General features: G+C 39.4%; 1 protein-coding gene across 1 annotated transcript in view; it reads left to right on the top strand.

Moving 5' to 3' along the window:
* LOC126412765 (neurobeachin) overlaps positions 1-18,463 on the top strand; it is a 1,487,907-nt gene that overhangs the window by 653,844 nt on the left and 815,600 nt on the right. Inside the window, exons 27-28 of the mRNA XM_050082518.1 lie at positions 3,993-4,199; positions 10,736-10,866. Coding sequence (XP_049938475.1) covers positions 3,993-4,199; positions 10,736-10,866 — 338 coding nt within the window. The remainder of the gene's footprint in view (positions 1-3,992; positions 4,200-10,735; positions 10,867-18,463) is intronic.

The raw sequence follows: 18,463 nt of genomic DNA on the forward strand, positions 1-18,463 counted from the left end.
CTGAAGCATCTCTGCAGCACTTGTGTGTTGTTTGAACCTGTCATGTTGTTTGAACCTGTTGGTAACAAATCTAGGAGCCTGGCTATGAATTGTTTCAATGCTTTCCTTTAATTTGACCTGGTGCAGATATCAAACACTCAAGCATTACTCAAGAGTAGGTCGCACTAGCATGCTATATGCCGTCTCCTTTACTGATGAACCACAGTTTCCTAAAATTCTCCGAATAAACTGAAGCTGACCATTCACCTTCCCTACCACAATCCTCATATGCTTTTTCCATTTCATATAGCTTTGCAACATTATGCCTAGATATTAAACGACCTGACTATGTCAGGTAGGACATTACTATTGTCACGTCCGAATATTATGGGTTTGCTTAACTTACATTTTTGTACATTTAGAGCCAGCTGCCATTCGTCACTTTGACTAGTCTAAGTCATCTTGTATCATCCTACAGTCACTCATCTTTGAATCTTCCTGTACACCACAGCATCGTCAACAAACAACTGTAGATTGCTGCCCACCTTGTCTGCCAGATCATTTGTGTATGTATAAAATAATAGTAGTCTTATCACACTTCCCTGGACACTCCTGGCAATACTATTATCTCTGATGAAAACTCACCATCGAGGACAACATACCTGGGTCTATTACTGAAGAAGTCTTCAAGACACTCACATGTCTGGGAATGTGTTCTGTATGCTTGTACCTTCGTTAACAGTCTGACTTGTCCTACATCGTTTGTGCAAAATATGTACCTAAACACGATTTACAGGACCAATAAAGAAATACAAATACAATACCATGTCAACAACTTATCGGAAATCTAAAAATATGGGACTGGAGTCTTAGGAGTAGGTTTTTACACGGTTCTAAATTAATTTTCTTAATTTTGGAGTACACATGTGTCCTCCAAATAAACTGCAATAATATTCTTTTTATATCATGATGGAACCTCATTTTGTGGGGTATTTCTCTTTATTTATGATGATTTACGAAGATAATTTCATCTATTTTTTTTATTCTGAACATTTTTTTAAGATATTCTTAAAATACTCATAACGGATGACAGAGCATATTATATTTCTTTGAATATTTAAAAATGTGGATGGAGAGATGGAGGAGCAAAGTACAAACACATTGTAGGAGAAGTGCCTCAGAGAGGCATTACTGTCTTGGTTATATAAAATATATGATTTGAACGTGGTGAAAAAGAGAATAAATCTCTTTGAGACAGAATTATAGAAGTACTTTATGATCCTTCTTTTGTTTTCCTTCATAAGAGTGGCAACTTGGAACACCTTTCTGATAGTATGAGGGCAATTGTTTGTGGTCTTCTCTTCACCTTTGTCTTTATTTCAGATGGTACTATGATTGACAATTGATTTTAAGTAGACCTCTTTTCTATTCACTATACCGAATAAACAGACAGAAATAAATTATTTCATGAAACTGCAGTTACTACATCATGGCTTACCATTTTAAAAGAAGAAAATAATTCTTGCAAATCTCACTTTCGTTAAAATTTAAATGTTCTAATTACATCTTCATTTGCCTTTAATAAGAATTGAAGGAAATATTATGGAGTGTCCTAAACTTTCAGTGGATGTGCAAATCCTCCTTGCAGTGTTTTTCATCATTAGATTTGTGCAAAACTAGTCCAAAGTTCCCTTTGTTTGCCATTGTGGCCGTCTGATTTAGATCAATAAGAAGTAGATTTTACCATCATTCAGTTTGCAGAGAGCTCTGTCTTTACATATGCTATCATGATATGAAGATGTACTGAGAATGCTTGAATGGATAAGTATCTGTACAGTGATTCCTCACAAGTACTCAGTTTTCACCCTTATCAAATGAATGACTCACCAGATTGAGAGAATAAAATGATTCTTCCATTCTGAATATTGTAGGTGGAATACACACAATTGAATAAATAAAGAGTGTGTTGGAGCTGTTAGAAGAAATATAGATACACATACTATACCTGGAACATGTTAGGTGAGCTTACTAATTTTTGTTCTCTCTCAAAAGTCACGCACAAAAAAGTAACTTTGTCCAATTGGCATGAGACATTGTGTGAACACTACCAATCACACATTTTGTCCACATTTCCAGGACAATGTTGCTTTTAGTGTTTGTGTACTCTGAAGAACAAAAGGTGATATTCTAATGTACCATTTATGTATCTCCTGTATTCTGTCAACCACCACTCATGGTTTTCTTCTTCAGTGAGTGGTTACATTTACTGATTCTATAGATAAAAATGTTTTTCCAGCAGAGTAAAGAACTTAGAATGCGATGGAAGATTATTGCTATTTTTTGGTCAGGGTTGCTCTCCATAACTTCCAAAATTATGAAGCATTCTGTCAGTCACATTTTTCTTGGGTTCAGCATATGTCTGTATATTTTTGATGGCAGTTGTTAATCTTCACATCTGCACATTGTTATAAACTTTGAAATGTGGTTATCAAGTTTTTTATTAGGCTGTCTCCCCCAGCCTGTGTTGTCAATTTTGTAGTTAACTATACATTACAATTCATACTATTTTTGTATTTTGTGACTGTGGATTAAGGAGCTTTATGGTTTTGCACAATTTACTTGTACGAGTCGTGAGAGGTTTCTGCAGGTATGCTGCAGTGTGAATTCTATGAGTAACTGCAGAACATAGTATCTCAAGGCAGTTTGTTCAGCTGATAAAATATGTAAAACTTTTATTATTGTTGTGCAAAACTTTCATTTTTTCCGTGAGTTATGGTGAAGCAAAATGGTAAATGTGAATTTGTGTCGCACCTAGAATATCAACCAAAAATCTCCATATGTTGTGCCTGTGTACCTCATTACACTAATGATTGATTTACATTTTCTGTTATGAGCACTGTCACCAAAAGTTATCAGATGCTCTCACAGTTCGGAAACAAATTACCACTTTGTCAGTTACGGGGAAGAATCACTCAAATTAGTGCAAGGCTGCTTTGTTTGATTTGCATTTAAAAGTTTTGTAAGACAGGTTTGCAAAAAGTACTGGTTTTGAAGGACAGTTCCAACAGATGTACATCTACATGTGTCACTATGTACTTCATGTGGAAGTTGATATCTAACTTCATCATAATGTAATTTGGCGTATTTGATATAATCTGTCGTTTCTCCATTTCTTAATCAAAACTCTTTGCATAGCAGAGAAGGATAATCACAAGACCTGTTAGAGCATTTTTCAGAAATCTGTGTGTAATATGCATGCTGTTAAATACTTTTTATGGTGTTCTTTTTTCATACGAAAAAGGAAGTTGGGCATGACTGCTACTGTAGTGAGAGTGTTGATTTGACTTGGAGATGAGTGTATAAAATAAATGAGCTAGACAAATTTAAATTTCTCTCTGTTTGTGTACAGAGATTACCTGGTAGCCTTTTTTCAGGTGTCAAAGGAAAATGTGAATCTTTATGAATAATTACTTCTAATGTTGACACTCATCTCCCTCACATAATTACTGTTGGTAATGAATGACTGACTAGCTGTAGGTAGATCAAAATTTCGTAATACAATTTCCAGGAATGCAAGGATGACACTATTCAATTCATAGTGATAGAGCAGACTTGTGATGAAAAATATACATAAATTGTAGGTGTCGTAGATGTATCACTTACCTTTTTTGTTATGGTTTGACACTTGGTTATGCAATTGATTTTCCTCTCTGAATGTTTAGAGTTTTGATATGAAACTTTCTAATTCTTTTGTATTGGTGTTGATCTTTCCCTAGAGAATCTCCACCCCCTTTAAAGTGGTTGACACTTTTAAAAGAATTTTTTTGTGCTTATGTTGTAGTCAGATGTTCAGGAATTTAAGAGCTTGTGTTAACACAGAGAAGAAAGTATGTTTCATATTCAGTGTGTTTTGCTCTGTTGCCTTCATATACAATTTTAAGTAACAGAATTTGAAAGTTTTAACATTCGGTATGCTATTGCTTTTTTCTGTTTTTCTTCATGCTGGCCAATAGAGACTGGAGCGAGGCCTCTCTTCCCACAGTGGTCCCATCATGTTTATCCTCAGTTCCTTCCTGGGTCTCATCCCAATGCTGTTCAACAGCCTTTCCTTCGCCGTCATCCTTTTTACAAAAATCACAACAACAACAATAACAACAACAACAACAACAACAACAATCATGTGCCAACTAGGTATAGGAACTCAACCATAAATAATCAAGGTAATTCTTATTAAAAGCAATGATTGAAATTAAACTGTTTGTGGATGTTTATAGGCAGAATGTTTTTAAACTGTGATTTTTAGTGTGTGCTTGCTCTGTTACCCCAAGAGTTTGCAATTTTGATGTATATTTTTTGAAAATTACTAATGGTTCATGTTACTTTAATTTCTTTTGTGTGACAGACATTTGCTTCAGTGCATGTTCTCTTTAGGGTATGTCATTATTTAGAAAATGCTTTTGACTGCATGTTGTTGCTTGTAATTTTTTTTTACAACTATTTCTTGAGAAAATATTGTACCACATGCACAAAAAAATATAATTTGCATGTCACTGTTGATATATATTGGTTTCGGTAAATTTTGTGTCTTGTGTAGTGGATTATACAACAGATGATGATCATAAGTACATGTATTTAATTGTATAATTTATACAGCATTTGCAAAATTTTCTTATCGTTTGAACCACTGTGCTGTTTTTCATATGCTTGAGTCAATAGAATATTAAAAATCATCTTGCGTATCATACGTAGTTGAGCAAGAGTTTCAGTACCCGTGATGACATACTGCAGCCCACTGTTAGGTGTCTTATACGTATATCAGCTCTGTAACAATTTCAATGAAAACTCTGTATTTTTGTTTCTCTGAGTGCAGCTCAAAAATTTCATTGTTTTATTTTTGTTACAAAGCTTATCGACTGTCTTTGTACCAGAATGGTACCGACAGGTTTATTGCAATAATACAATCTGTTCAGAGGTCTTGTCCTATGTTTTGTATTTTTGTCAAATTGATATTTGTATGTAAAGGATGGGTTGATCCTCTCCACATAGAAGAGGGTTTGAAAGGCAGCTACAGTGAAAAATATTGCTATATGTTGTTCACCTTCTGGACTGGGAATAAGTCTTCATCAGACATAGCCAAAACAAGACTCTCAAGTATTCACACAGTAACAACTCACACACATGACCACTGTCATCTATGTACACTAAGGCCCAAATGCAGCTGCATCGATAGTGAGCAGCGATCTTTGCTGGGGTGGGGAGTGTGAGTACACAAGATGCGTGGGGCAGGGAGGGGGAACAAGGCAGGACAGGGATGCAGGAAGATGCTAGTGATGCCAGTGAGAGTGTTCAGGAATGTGATGGGAACAGGATGGTGGACTGCCAGGAGCAGCATCAGGAGGCTGTGCTGGGGAGGCCAGTGAAGCATGGGGGAGAGGAGGGACATAGAGAAGGGGAAGGTCTATGTAGGTTTTGCAGCTGTGTTAGAAGGGACGTGTAGGTTAGAGATACGGGAGGGAGGGGGATAGGCAGGTGGAGGTCAAGGACCTTTGGAGATTGAGGCTGGAGGGGACTATGAGAATGAAGGATGTTTGCTGTGAGAATTCCCCACCTGTGCAACTGAGAAAAGCTGATTTTGATGGGAAGCATCTAGAAGCCACAGACGATGAAACAGTCATTGAAGTCAAGCAAATTGTGGTGGGCAGCATGCTCAACAATGGGGTGTACCTGGTGCCTGTTGACTGCATTTTGGTGGTGACCATTCATTGGGACAGATACCTTGTTAGTTATCATACCTGTGTCGAATGCAGTACAGTGGATACAACTTGATGTATGAACTTAACTGCAACCACTGCACTGTATTCAATGCAGGCTTGACAGCTAACAAGCTATCTGTCCACATGAACTGCCAGCACCTAATTGTTACCTACCACCCAGTTGCTGAGCAGGTCACCAAACACGATATGCTTGATTACAATAATTGCTCCACAGCCCCTGCCATCTGGATGCTTCCCTCCTACATCACCTTTCTGAATTGCACAGGTGCAAGCTCTCGTTGCAATGTAGCTGTCCTTCCCATACCCCCCCCCCCCCCCCCCCCCGGCCTTCTTATCTTCTTTCCCATTTCCTCTCCAGCTTTATAAACATGCTTTCTATCTCATTAGCTCACTTGCATATTTGTTTCCCCTCCTCTACTTTCCTCTTTGCCCTACCCTGCTTCCCCTCAGCACAGCCTCCCAATGCTGCATCTAGCAGCACACTACCCTGTCCCCACCACATCCCTTCACTCTCCTACATGAAGCACTACGGTTTTCCCGCATCCCTACCCTGCTATGTCCCCCCCCCCCCCCCCTCTCTTTTTACCCATGCTTCTTTGGTAACCACATTACCCACCCCAGTAGAGATCGCGCTTCACTTCTGATATAGTTGCAGGCGGTCCTAGACGCCCTGAGACAACAGTGCCCACATGTGTGATTTGTGTTCATGTGAATATGTGTGTGTGTGTGTGTGTGTGTGTGTGTGTGTGTGTGTGTGTGTGTGTGTGTGTGTGTGTGTGAGTGTGTGTGAGTGTGAGTGATGAAGAACTTAGTCTGATAGATGTTCCTGTCTGCCACTCACTGCCTCTCTACATGGAGAGTAGCAACAAATTCTTTTCATGTTGTTGTTATTCTGTCATGGATTTTTCATTGTTTAAGGCTTGTAGCTGTTGTTCATACATCACAGACAAATTTGTTTGAGAAATGTTTATCTTCAGTATTGAAGTAACAGAAGCTATCAGTACCTAATGTGCAATATACAATTCTGCTGTTGCAGAAATATAGAATTTTGCTGTTGCAGAAGTGTTGCTTTATATGTGAAAAAATTCCTGTATCATGTAAATGATGAAAAGGATGATGATAAATGAAATGAAAAATGAAATGAAAATGAAATATATCACTCTTGTGTTTTGTCTTATAATATTCTATCTAGGCTGCTAGGGAGTGTTACCCATTAACCCTAAGGACAGCTGTGATTTTGCATTTTTCAGTGCCAGTTTATTGATTTTACCGCATTTCTTTCCAGTTATCTCTCTGCTTCATGAAACTTAATTTATTTTAATAATATTTTTTCTTAGCTTTGTTCATGAAAGTCCACATTTAGCTCATTAATGTAAGAACTGCTTTAAATCTTCTCAGTATTTATTCTGTCTTGCAGGGCAAATAAAAATTATTTAATAAAATTGTTTGCTGACTAATTTAATGATATTTATGAAGAATTATTGCTCTATATGAAACTTGTAGATTACAAATGTAAATCGGCCAATAGTAGGTGCCATTGGCAACTCAGATGGGAATAGGATTCCATTAATTAAGACTGAGCAGAGAGAGAGAGAGCATCATTTTTCATCTAGTGATTAGAACCTTTAGAAATCACCAAAGAGCATTCTTACCTGTTAATACCAGAAGCAAGTCAACATTTAAAGGGTATTTTCTATCATGGATTTCTGTTGCTCCATTTTCCTATGATTTCAGGACAATAAATAAGTAATTTACTAAAGATCACTGTCTTCTAAGGCAGAATTTTTCAGTTTTTACTATCACAAATAAATTATGTGTTTTTTTTTTTATGAAATATAACAATATGCTCTAGCTATTAAGAAGAGTGCTGCACTTTTATTAATAATCACATACCAGTGTTTCAGTACAGGTATATAATCTTTAGTGAGTGTTTTCAATATAAAAGGAAATGCCCACTGTAGGTGTACAACACCATTGAAACATGTTTGAGCAGTAAACCACAATTATTAATTTGAATGCAGTATTATTCTCGACTGTTAACTTCTTATAAGATTTTTAATAAAAAATATCTTGTATCTGCAATTGGAAAACAAATTGTTTTGTGCTTAGTACTAAGTTTCACTTAAGGAAACAACTTACAACAACTACAGATAGTCTGCTGTATCTATGAGCTCTAGAGGTGAAACTGTAGAAACAGAGATAGTATAACTTTTTTATCCTTGAGGATAAGCTTCTTGCAAATTAATGATTTAGATGATCCAAGGAGCAGTGGCAGTGTGCAGCTTAGATAACTGGTGTCTTGAAATCTGGGTAGCATACAATAAGGTATTAGGCACACATAGAATAAGCAATGAATAGTTGCGGTGTTTCTTCTGAATGTGTAGTGTGACGATTTCAAGTCCATTCATTGGAACAATACACCAAGTTGTCAGCATTGTTTCTTATTATTCCATGAGACCCTTAGCATCATTGACTATTTATTAAAGTAATTGAATGTCTCGTAGAGTGCTGATTTATGAAACTGTGAATTTTTATCAAACTCCTGGAAAAAATGTAACACCTTCAAGGACTGTACTGCACTAGGATATAATATGTGCATACTGAGGGGTTGTAGTGTTAGTGATTCATTTTTCACAGTCATTGGCTATTGGATGGTATTCAGGAGGCCTTTCTGTGCACCCTTGGTTTTGACACAACAGGCAGTAGTAATCTTGGTGAGTTTAGAGATGAACAGTGCTTGCAATATTCGTTGCAGGGTATGACCGTGCCACAATGATGAGTACGTACTCATGTTGGACAAGTTCAACTATTTGAACAGGGTCACATTATGGGCCTGCTGGAAGCTAGATGGATATATCAGTGAGCTGCTGCACATGCTAGGCACAGTATATCGGTGGTATGTTGCTGCTTTTAGCAGTAGTCTGTGGAACATTCCATTCCACAGAGCAGGTTCTGGATGTCCACGCAGTACAGATGCACATCGACATTGACACATTGTGAGAGCAGCAGTGGCCAACCAGACATCGTCCAGAGAAGAAATCAGGGCACACATTGCACACAATGTATCACCAAGAACCGTTGGGAAACATATTTGCAGCAAGACTAAGATAATGAATGCCTCAGGCCAGGCTACCACTGACACCATGACACCACAATCATGGCAACTCTGTTGTCGTGAAAAAGTCAGCTGGTGAGTGGAATGGCACACAGTTGTCTTCAGTGACAATAGTAGATTCTATATGAAGACGGTATCTGTTCTTTTGGACATGTCCGAAAAAACAGATACCATCTTCATATAGTTAAGGCTAAGTGGCCATTGACCTTCTTCTTCTGTGTTGGATGCACATGCATTGTCCGAACTCATACGATACTCGGTAAGATTGTCTGCCGTGAGTAATGAGTGTAATGGGCAGGGGCACTACGGATTAGTGTGTGGACACTAAGTTGGGAATGTGGGTCTCATGGGGAGCGTGGAAGGGATAAATCCCTGCAGTCGCACTATCGCCTGTGCCCTCGATGGCTCAGATGGATAGAGCATCTGCCATGTAAGCAGGAGATCCCAGGTACGAGTCCTGGTCGGGACACACATTTTCAACTGTCCCCATTGATGTATATCAATGCCTGTTGACAGCTTAGGGTCTTGATTTAATTATCATTTCAGATTAGATGCTGTCTGCATGCGAGTGACGGATGTACTCGTGTGTGGCTCGGAACTAGTGAGCAGCCTATTCCAGTGTGTATTTGCTTGTGACTCGTAGGTTCCATCCCAGGCTTCATGGTGTGAGGGAGGGAGGAGGGTCGCATCAGTTACAACTCGAGGTCACATTTTGATTTGTGCAGGGTAAAATAACAGGTGCCCACTGCATTGTGCAGGTTATTTGTTCAACGTTACTGCCATTTCTTTGACAGGAAGGTGGTGTGTTTTTTGAGCAGGATAGTACACTTCCACACATATGGCTGCTGTGACACAGCATGCTCTTCATGGCTTACAACCACTGCCCTAGCTAGCAAGATGATTAAATCTCTCTCTTGTTGAACAATTATGAGCGATCGTGAACTGGAAACTTATTCATTGTCCAGAGCCTGTAAGGACAATTCCCGAATTGTAACAAAAGGTGCAAGCTGCTTGGGACAGTATATCAAAGGAAGGCATTTGGCACCTTAACAATCATTTGTTTGTGAGAATACACTCCTGCATTGCCATCGGAGTGGGTACACAGTGTACTGCTGTGACTGTTCGGGCATCTTCTTCTCGACATGTGTATTTAATTTGGTCTGAAATTGTTTACATATACTCCTACAAAGATGAACTACTTGTCACATCATATTTCATGAAGTGGCATTGTCCTTGAGGTTACTGCACTTTTCTTCTAGCAGCATATTGTTATTATATCACAAGATGAAAGTAATGAAAGAAAAATATTGGGGGCGGGGGGGGGGGGGGGGGGGGGGGGCTGCTCTCGATTGACGCGTTGCTAGAGATGGTTCAGCAATCGTGTCTTTTTATACATAAATATGTGAATAACTTTTATTTTCTATCAGACCTTCATTTCTGATTGCCACATATGGACACAACTTCTCATGTTCAGTTACCTACTGTTTTACATGATAGCTTGGAATATGTTGTCATATTAGTACTTATTCTTTGTTACCAATAAAATATCTTGGGCCAGACATACGGAATAAAATCATGTGGCTGTATGTGGAACTAATGAGAAGCAGATGTACATCTGGAAGGTAGCTGATTATGTACTATTTTTTTGGTTTTCAACTTTAAATATAATCAAAATGGTGAAAAATGTTTAAACTGGTAGAGCTATCTCACTAAATAGGACACAGACAGTGGTAAGGGGAGGAGAATAACCTTTCACTAAGAACAACATGTTTTTTATGTTAAAAATAACTGTATGTAAAAACATTTAAGTTCATTCCTTATCCTATATTAGTTAAAAATTAATCATATGTAATCCTCTGTGTTTCAGCTCACCCTCGTGAAATATGCCAACAACTTTCTCATGACGATGGTGAATATGAAGTAATAGTCGTAGATGAAAATAACTCATCTGTCCTGGCTGACCACGACACTCATTCGAGTGGACCACCATCTCTTAAGGTCTCCATAACTCAATTTAGTATGTCCTGTTGTAGAGCTATTGATGCTAATGTGTCTATCTTATTTTGCTTTTTAATATGGTAGTCAACAATATTTATAGAAGTAGTATCAGAGTTACTGTTACATATTAGTTCCTGCCTCTAAAGCATATTGTTATCTTCCCTTTGCTCCCTATTAAGTGGAATTGTCAGGCAAAACACAGATTTCTTTTTGTTTATGGTTCCAAAGCATGTGCAAGGAGCATGGATACTGGTTACTGTTCCATTTATGTCGGAGAAAATCAACTGTGTATCTGAGACCGTTGTGTATTACTTTCAATATGTCTTGTAAAATTTTGTGTAAATGACTGCACAATATTTTTTTCATTCCTTCAAGTGGATTATTGCTTTCAGTATGTCTTGTCAGCATGGGAACTACTTAGACTTCAGCATCATAGAACAAGCCACATTTTTCTGTTAATCATTTGAATGCATTGTTCCTCAGCCATGTAAACTGTGTAGTAACACACTTACATTTCACACGTCTTCATCAGTGTAGGCTATTACAGAAAGTGGTCACTTGAACCTATGTAAATATAGAAAGCCTTTTTTATATTATCCTTCTGCATCTTTCATCTCTAGAAGATGCTAATTTTGTGGTGATTTAATCTTACCACCATTTTTCTTTAAATGACATTTATCAATAGCTCCAACATTATTACTGAAGTTAATGAATGTAGACAGCAGGTTTAGGAAAAATCTTGTATTGTTACTTTCTAAAATGTGGAAAAACCAGAATGCAATAGTGCAGTACTATGAAAGGATAGATTACTACTACCAGATAGTGGAAATGCTGAGTCACAGATAGGCACAACAGAAAGACTGTCAAACAAGTAAACTTTCAGTTAAAAAGGCCTTGCTTGGAATTAGTCAAAACATGCACACACGCGCGCCCACACACACACACACACACACACACACACACACACACACACACACACAGACTCACGCAAATGCAACTCACACACTCTTGATCACAGTTTCTGTTGCAAAGGCCATGTTTTAAAGAGCACAGCATTCAGTAATGGGTTTCAGCTTGAATTAATTGATCATATATACTCAAAGACCATTAGGAAGAATTCTGATATACTACACGAGATTTCCTTAGAGTGAAATAGAAGTAGACAGTAAGTTTTTACCAGTGTGAGTTACATTGGCCCACTGTCAAATGATTTGGCACATATTTTTAGCAAAATTATTGTTTATGTAGGCTGCAGAAATAATGACATGGTACCAATGTTGTTGATACATTCAATGGAACAGTCAACCCAATACAGAAATCAGGCATGTACAAAATAACCTGTAGTGATTGTGACTCTGTATACAAGACCAAACTGGTAGAACTTTCAGAGAAAGATACAGAGAACATGCTTCCCTGCATACTATTAAACATTTGATGTTCATAGAACATTTAAAGACATGAGAATCTAAAAGTTTTACACTTTGTAGCTAAAGGAGGTGCAATGGACATCATAGATGATTTGGAAATTTATATCCATTACCACAAAGAACCAACTTGTGTGCTGAAGTAACAGACAAAGTCAAAGAACAGACTATTCTTTGAATTTTTGAAACACTTTAAGCACACGGACTGTGCTTTGTGCCTTGAATGTTTGGAATAACCCTGACGTACTACTCAGTACATATCATTATTAATACTGTACAGACATACTGTAAAGATGACATGTTGAGTTGCACAGAAGACACTTACACATTAGCTTGTGGCCAAAGTCTTCTTCAGGAAAGGAAACACACATTCATTCATACTAGCAAGCACACCTACACACACATGACCACCATCTTCGGTAGCTCAGACTGGAATGCAGCTTTCAAATGGAATAGAAGCGGCTATCTGAATGGTGAGGGGATGGGGAAGGATCAACAGGGTGTGGGTGGGGGAAGAGAAGAGCGCTCTCTGGCAGAGTGGGCAGGGACTAGACTGCCAACAGGTGTAGCACCAGGGTGCTGTAGGGCTGGAAGGTGGTGGTGGGGGTGGGGGATGGGGGATGGGGGAGTGGAAAAGGAGGAGAGGAGAGAGAGAAAGATGGGTGGGAGTGCTGACTGGGGGCAGCACACAGAGAGGGTGAGAGGACAAGAATAAAAAGGAGGTAGTAGGGCAGAGAGGGCGGAAACTGTTGGATGCAGGGTGTGGGGACAGTGAGGGAGCGGAGAATGTGTTGTAAGGATAACTCCCATCTGCGTACTTCAGAAAAGGTGGTGGTGGTAGTGAAGCAGCCATTGAAATCAAGCATATTATGTTCAACTGCATGTTGTGCCACAGGGTGGTCTACTTTGCTCTTGGCCACAGTTTGACGGTGTCTTTTCATCCTGGTGGACACTTGGTCGGTAGCCATACCAACATAAAAAGCTGTGCCATGATTGCAGTAGAGTTGGTATATGACATGGCTGCTTTCACAAGTGGTGGGGTAGAATAAACCTGTGAAAGGACTGGAATAGGAAGTGCTGGTTGGGCGGATTGATCAGGTCTTGCACGTGGATATCCACAGGTATATGATCTCTGTGGCAAGGGGTTAGGATTGGGAGTGGCATAGGGATGGACTAGGATGTTGTGGAGGTTGAGTGGGCAATGGAACACCACTTTAAGATGGGTACGAAGATTCTTGGTTAGGATGTCCCTCATTTCAAGACATGATGACAGGTAATCAAAGGCCTGATGAAGGATATGGTTCAGCTGTTCCAGTCCAGGATCGTATTGGGTGATGAAGGGGGCACCCTTTTGTAGCTGGTTGTTCGGGGTTGTAGGAGGATTGGGGATATGTAGGCATATTGCACAGAAGATCTGTTTGCAGACTACACATGTCTGTGAGGCCTTGGTGGGATCCTCACTGTACTGGGAAAGGGAGTTCTTTGGTGGCCAGGCTGTATGGGAGTTTTTTCTTTTTTTTGTGCAGAAGGGATGACAGCTGTTGAAATGCAAGTACCATGGTGGTTGGTGGGTTTAATGTCAACAGAGGTGTGTGGATGGAGCCATCAGAGAGTACGTGGTCAACAACCAGCAGGAAGGTGGCACAGTGGGTAAGGGAGGACTAGGTGAAGCAAATGGAAGAGAAGTAGTTGGTATTGTGAAGGAATGATGATAGGGTGTCTTGGCATGAGGATAGGGTGTCTTGACTCTGAATCCAGATCATGGAGATATCATCAATGAACTTGAACCAGACTGGGGGCTTATAATTTTGTGAGGCAATGAAGGTCCCCTGTAGATAATCCATGAACAGGTTGACATAGAGCCCACATCATGTAGAATGGCACTTCTGCACATAGAGGTGGAGTGATAGGGAAGTGTGGAGGGAATGTTGTCTGTGCATGCGTGGTGGCAGAGAACGGGCAAACAGAGTCATTGTTCATAATTTTTTCTCTTTTCTGTCTTTCTTTAGTTGCTTTAAATTGGTGGATGTATGTTCTGTCCATGCAACTAATTGAAGGCAGTTTGTTTATCACTATATGTGTTTCATTTCCTTTATTTGGGAAGCATCTTCAGTCGCCTGTAACACACACACACACACACAAATGAAAAATATCAAACCACACACACAACACAAACAAAAGATGACAGACAAACACACAACAATAGTTGACCACACTACACATGAAAACACGCATATGTTGATCACAAAATGGAGAGTGTAAGTGATATGTGTGATGTGACAAATGTGGGAGAAAGAATGCCAGCAATCGGCAAGCTGGTGCATGAAAACTAACGAATACATCTCCAGGACCACATGCATGAGGTAACAGTGCTGGAAATCATAAGTAACACTGAATGATAAATTCACATTGCGAAATTTGTGCTCCGAAAGTTGATTCTAACCTAAAAAACAAGAGCAAAACACAACAAAATGTAATATAGCAGCACATTGTATCTACCACATAGTATGATTATTATATGTGTAGAAGAAACATGTATTACAGGCTACTGAAGATGCTTCCCAAATAAAAGAAAATTAGTTATATAGATGGAACATACCTCCACGAAAGTCCTTGTTGCCAGAATGTGTTGCTGTGGACAACAATCAGTTTCATTTGCCTTTGGTACATTGTGTTATACAGTAAATCTATGAAGAAATAATACATTTTAAAACCAGTTTTGATCAGTCATCTACATGAGAGAAATCTTATTTCACGTCTTGAGGTTGTGTCCACTGCTCCACAGCCTTTGCCTGTGTCGCGTTAAAAGGTGAGAACAGGTGATGCAGCTTTGTGAAAACGCCAAGCACAATTTTTCTCAAAATGACGATTGTCTTATGGCAAGATCATTGAAAATGGTTCCAATAACTGCATTGCAAGTTGGACTATATTATAAATAAAAATGTAATACGCAACAAAATGTACTTCAAACTCAAACTGAAATCATCATATTTGTTTCACAATTTTTTTAGATGTGCATAATGTGCTTTAAAATATCGGCATCAAAACCATCTACTTGTGTTACAGGTTTCTTGCTATTTCGATGCTTTCCAGGTGACATGAAAACAAATTTTTGCGAGGTTTCTGCAGCTCCGACACTTTTGTTTACTATTCTCTGTACAGTTCTCTTGGTGACACATGCTTCTCCAGTTTATTTTTGACTCTTCAAAATGTTGAAAGCCGGCCGCTGTGGCCGAGCAGTTGTAGGCGCTTCAGTCCGGAACCGCACTGCTCCTACGGTCGCAGTTTCGCGTTGTGCCTTGGGCATGGATGTGTGTGATGTCCTTAGGTTAGTTAGGTTTAAGTAGTTCTAAGTCTAGAGGACTGACGACTCAGATATTAAGTCCCGTAGTGCTTAGAGCCATTTGAACCATTTGAAAATGTCGAAAATAGAAGTCTCATTTTCAGATTCACATTTGAAAACTTACTAGTGCGGGACATAAACCTTTTTGTTTGTGAAGCACCTACATCTACATGACTGCTCTCCAATTGACAATTAAGTGCATGGAAGAGGGATCATCGAACCACCTTCAAGCTATTTTTCTACAGTTCTACTCTTGAACACCACAGCGGAAACACAAACAATTTAATCTTTCTGTGCAGGCTCTAATTTCTCTTATTTTATTATGATGATCATTCCACCCGACGTAGGTGGGTGCCAGCAAAGTAGTTTCACACTGTGAGGAGAAAGTTGGTGATTGAATTTTCGTGAGAAGATCCTACCACAGTGAAAAACAAAATGCAAGTTTGTGTATAACATCTGTGTCAGTCTCTCCCCTATTTCGCAATAATACAAAATGAGCTGCTCTTCTTTGAACTTTTTCAATAAATCTGTTGCGGATCCCACACCAAACAGTGGTACTCCAGAAGAGGGCAAAAAGCATAGTGGAAGTGGTCTCTTTAGTAGACATTTTGTATTTCCCAAGTGTTCTACCAATAAATTTGAGTTTGTGGTTTGCTTTTCACACAATATTATCCATATGATAGTTGCAATTTCAGTTATTCATAATTGTAATCCTTAAATATTTAGTTGAATTTACAGCCATGAGATATGTGTGTTTTATCCTGAAAACTGAAATTTAGCGGATTCCTTTTACTACTCATGTGGGTGACTTCAGACTTTTCATTATTTAGAGTAAATTGCCACTTTTCTCACCATACTTGTCTAAATCATTTTGTAATTTGTTTTAATTATCTGATGACTTTATGAGACAGTAAATCACAGCATATGTCAGCTAAGAGGGCTGCTCAGATAGTCTCCTAAATTGTTTATTAGATCAGGAACAGAAGAAGGCCTATAACACTTCCTTCCAAATGCCAGAAATCACTTCTGTCCTACTCAGTGATTTTCCGTCGATTACCTTTCTGACAAGGAAATCGAGAATCCAGTCACATAACTAAGATGATACTCCATAGGCATGCAATTTAAATAAAGTCGCTTGTGAGGAGATTCACGTTCACTGCTGTCACTTGATATATTTATTTAAAAATCACACTAAAATATTTACGGGTACATATTCACAGCTATATTGCTACAGGAAAGCGACTTTGACATCTGTGTGAATAATTCGGTCACTCTGTGAATGAAGCAGGATTCTCGCAAAATAAGAGAGAGATTCTCACAGTTTAGTTTGTAACTCATGGCTAGCCGCTTCATGAGGGAATGAATCTTGATGGCTGCTAGTGGTTAATAGTGGGGGATGCACAGAATGGCTGAAAATAGGGATGTCTTCCTACATGATGTGAACTTCAGAAGGGTGCCATATAGATTTTTTTGTATATATTCCCTTCAAAGGAGAAGTAGTTGTGAGTTAGGGCAAAGTTAGTAATGTGTATGAGGAATGAGGTACTGGATTTGGAGTCCGAAGGAAGTTGGGGAAGGTAGTGTTCAAGACCCTGGGCATAAGTGATCTTAGTGTATTGGGAAGTGAAATGAACAGTGACAAGTAGATATGCAAGAGGTAAAGGGGTGAGGATGGTGGAGAGTTGGTGACATTTCATTTACCAGCTCTTCTGCAATCATTACACAGCTTTTTATATTGGTATGACTACCAAACAGCTGTCCACAGGATGAATGGCCACTGCCAAACTGTAGCCAAAAGCAAAGCTGGCCAACCTGTGGCACAACATGCAGCTGAACATAACACGCTTGATTTCAGTGGCTGCTTCATGATCTAAGCCATCTGGATCCTCCTTTCCACCACCAGCTTTTCTGAACTGCGCATATGGCAGTCGTGCTTACAACACATTCTCCGCTCCAGAAAATATGCCGGCCTCAGCCTCCAGTAACATACTGTCCCCACGTCCTCCACCCAGCAATTTCCACCCCCTCTGCCCTATCACCTCCCCCCTGTTCCTGTTCCCTCACCGCCCTCTGCCAACACATCCACCCATCTTTCCCTTCTCTGCTCCTCTCCCTGTTTGCTCCCCTTCCCCAAACTCCCCCTCCTCGTCCCACCTCCCTGCCCCATAGCATCCCACTGCTGTACCTGTGGGCAGTATAGTCCCTGTAGGTTCCGCCAGACAGTGCTCGTCTCTTCCCCCACTCTTACCCTGCTGTCCTTTCTCCATCCCCACCCCATCCAGATTGCTGCTTCAATTGTAGGTGATAGTTGCATTCCAATCTGAGCTGCTGAAATGGCAGTCGTGTGTGTGAGGTGTGCTTGTTTGTGTGAAAGAATGTGTTTTTGGCAACTGTGATTCTTAGTGTCTGCTACGCCCTTTGATGTCCGTTTGTTTTTTGGAGCCTGTGCTGACAGTGAAATTTAAAATTCACCCTGCATTCTCCATCTCTGGTGGACGTAATATTGGTGAGATCTTAAGAATTGAATCCTTGCTCCATGTTTATTAGGGTTTTTGACACCGTGCTGAAGAATTACATCTACATATAGTGTTTCCAGAGGAATGGGTACTCATATTGTTAAAGTGAACAGGTGTTGCAGTCAACATCAGGTACCCTGAAAAGAGGTTGAGACTGAGGTTGAGGAAGAGAAGTCAAAAATCACTTATCTACCTTACACTAGCCTAATATCCGGGAAGATTTGTAGATTCCTACAGAAATGTGGCATCCTTTGGATGTTGCTCCCTTTAGCTAAGATTATTTGTTAAAAGTGATCTAGGTCTCCAAAAGGTGT

The sequence above is a fragment of the Schistocerca serialis genome, chromosome 7, assembly GCF_023864345.2.
Source record: "Schistocerca serialis cubense isolate TAMUIC-IGC-003099 chromosome 7, iqSchSeri2.2, whole genome shotgun sequence".
Lineage (NCBI taxonomy): Eukaryota > Metazoa > Arthropoda > Insecta > Orthoptera > Acrididae > Schistocerca > Schistocerca serialis.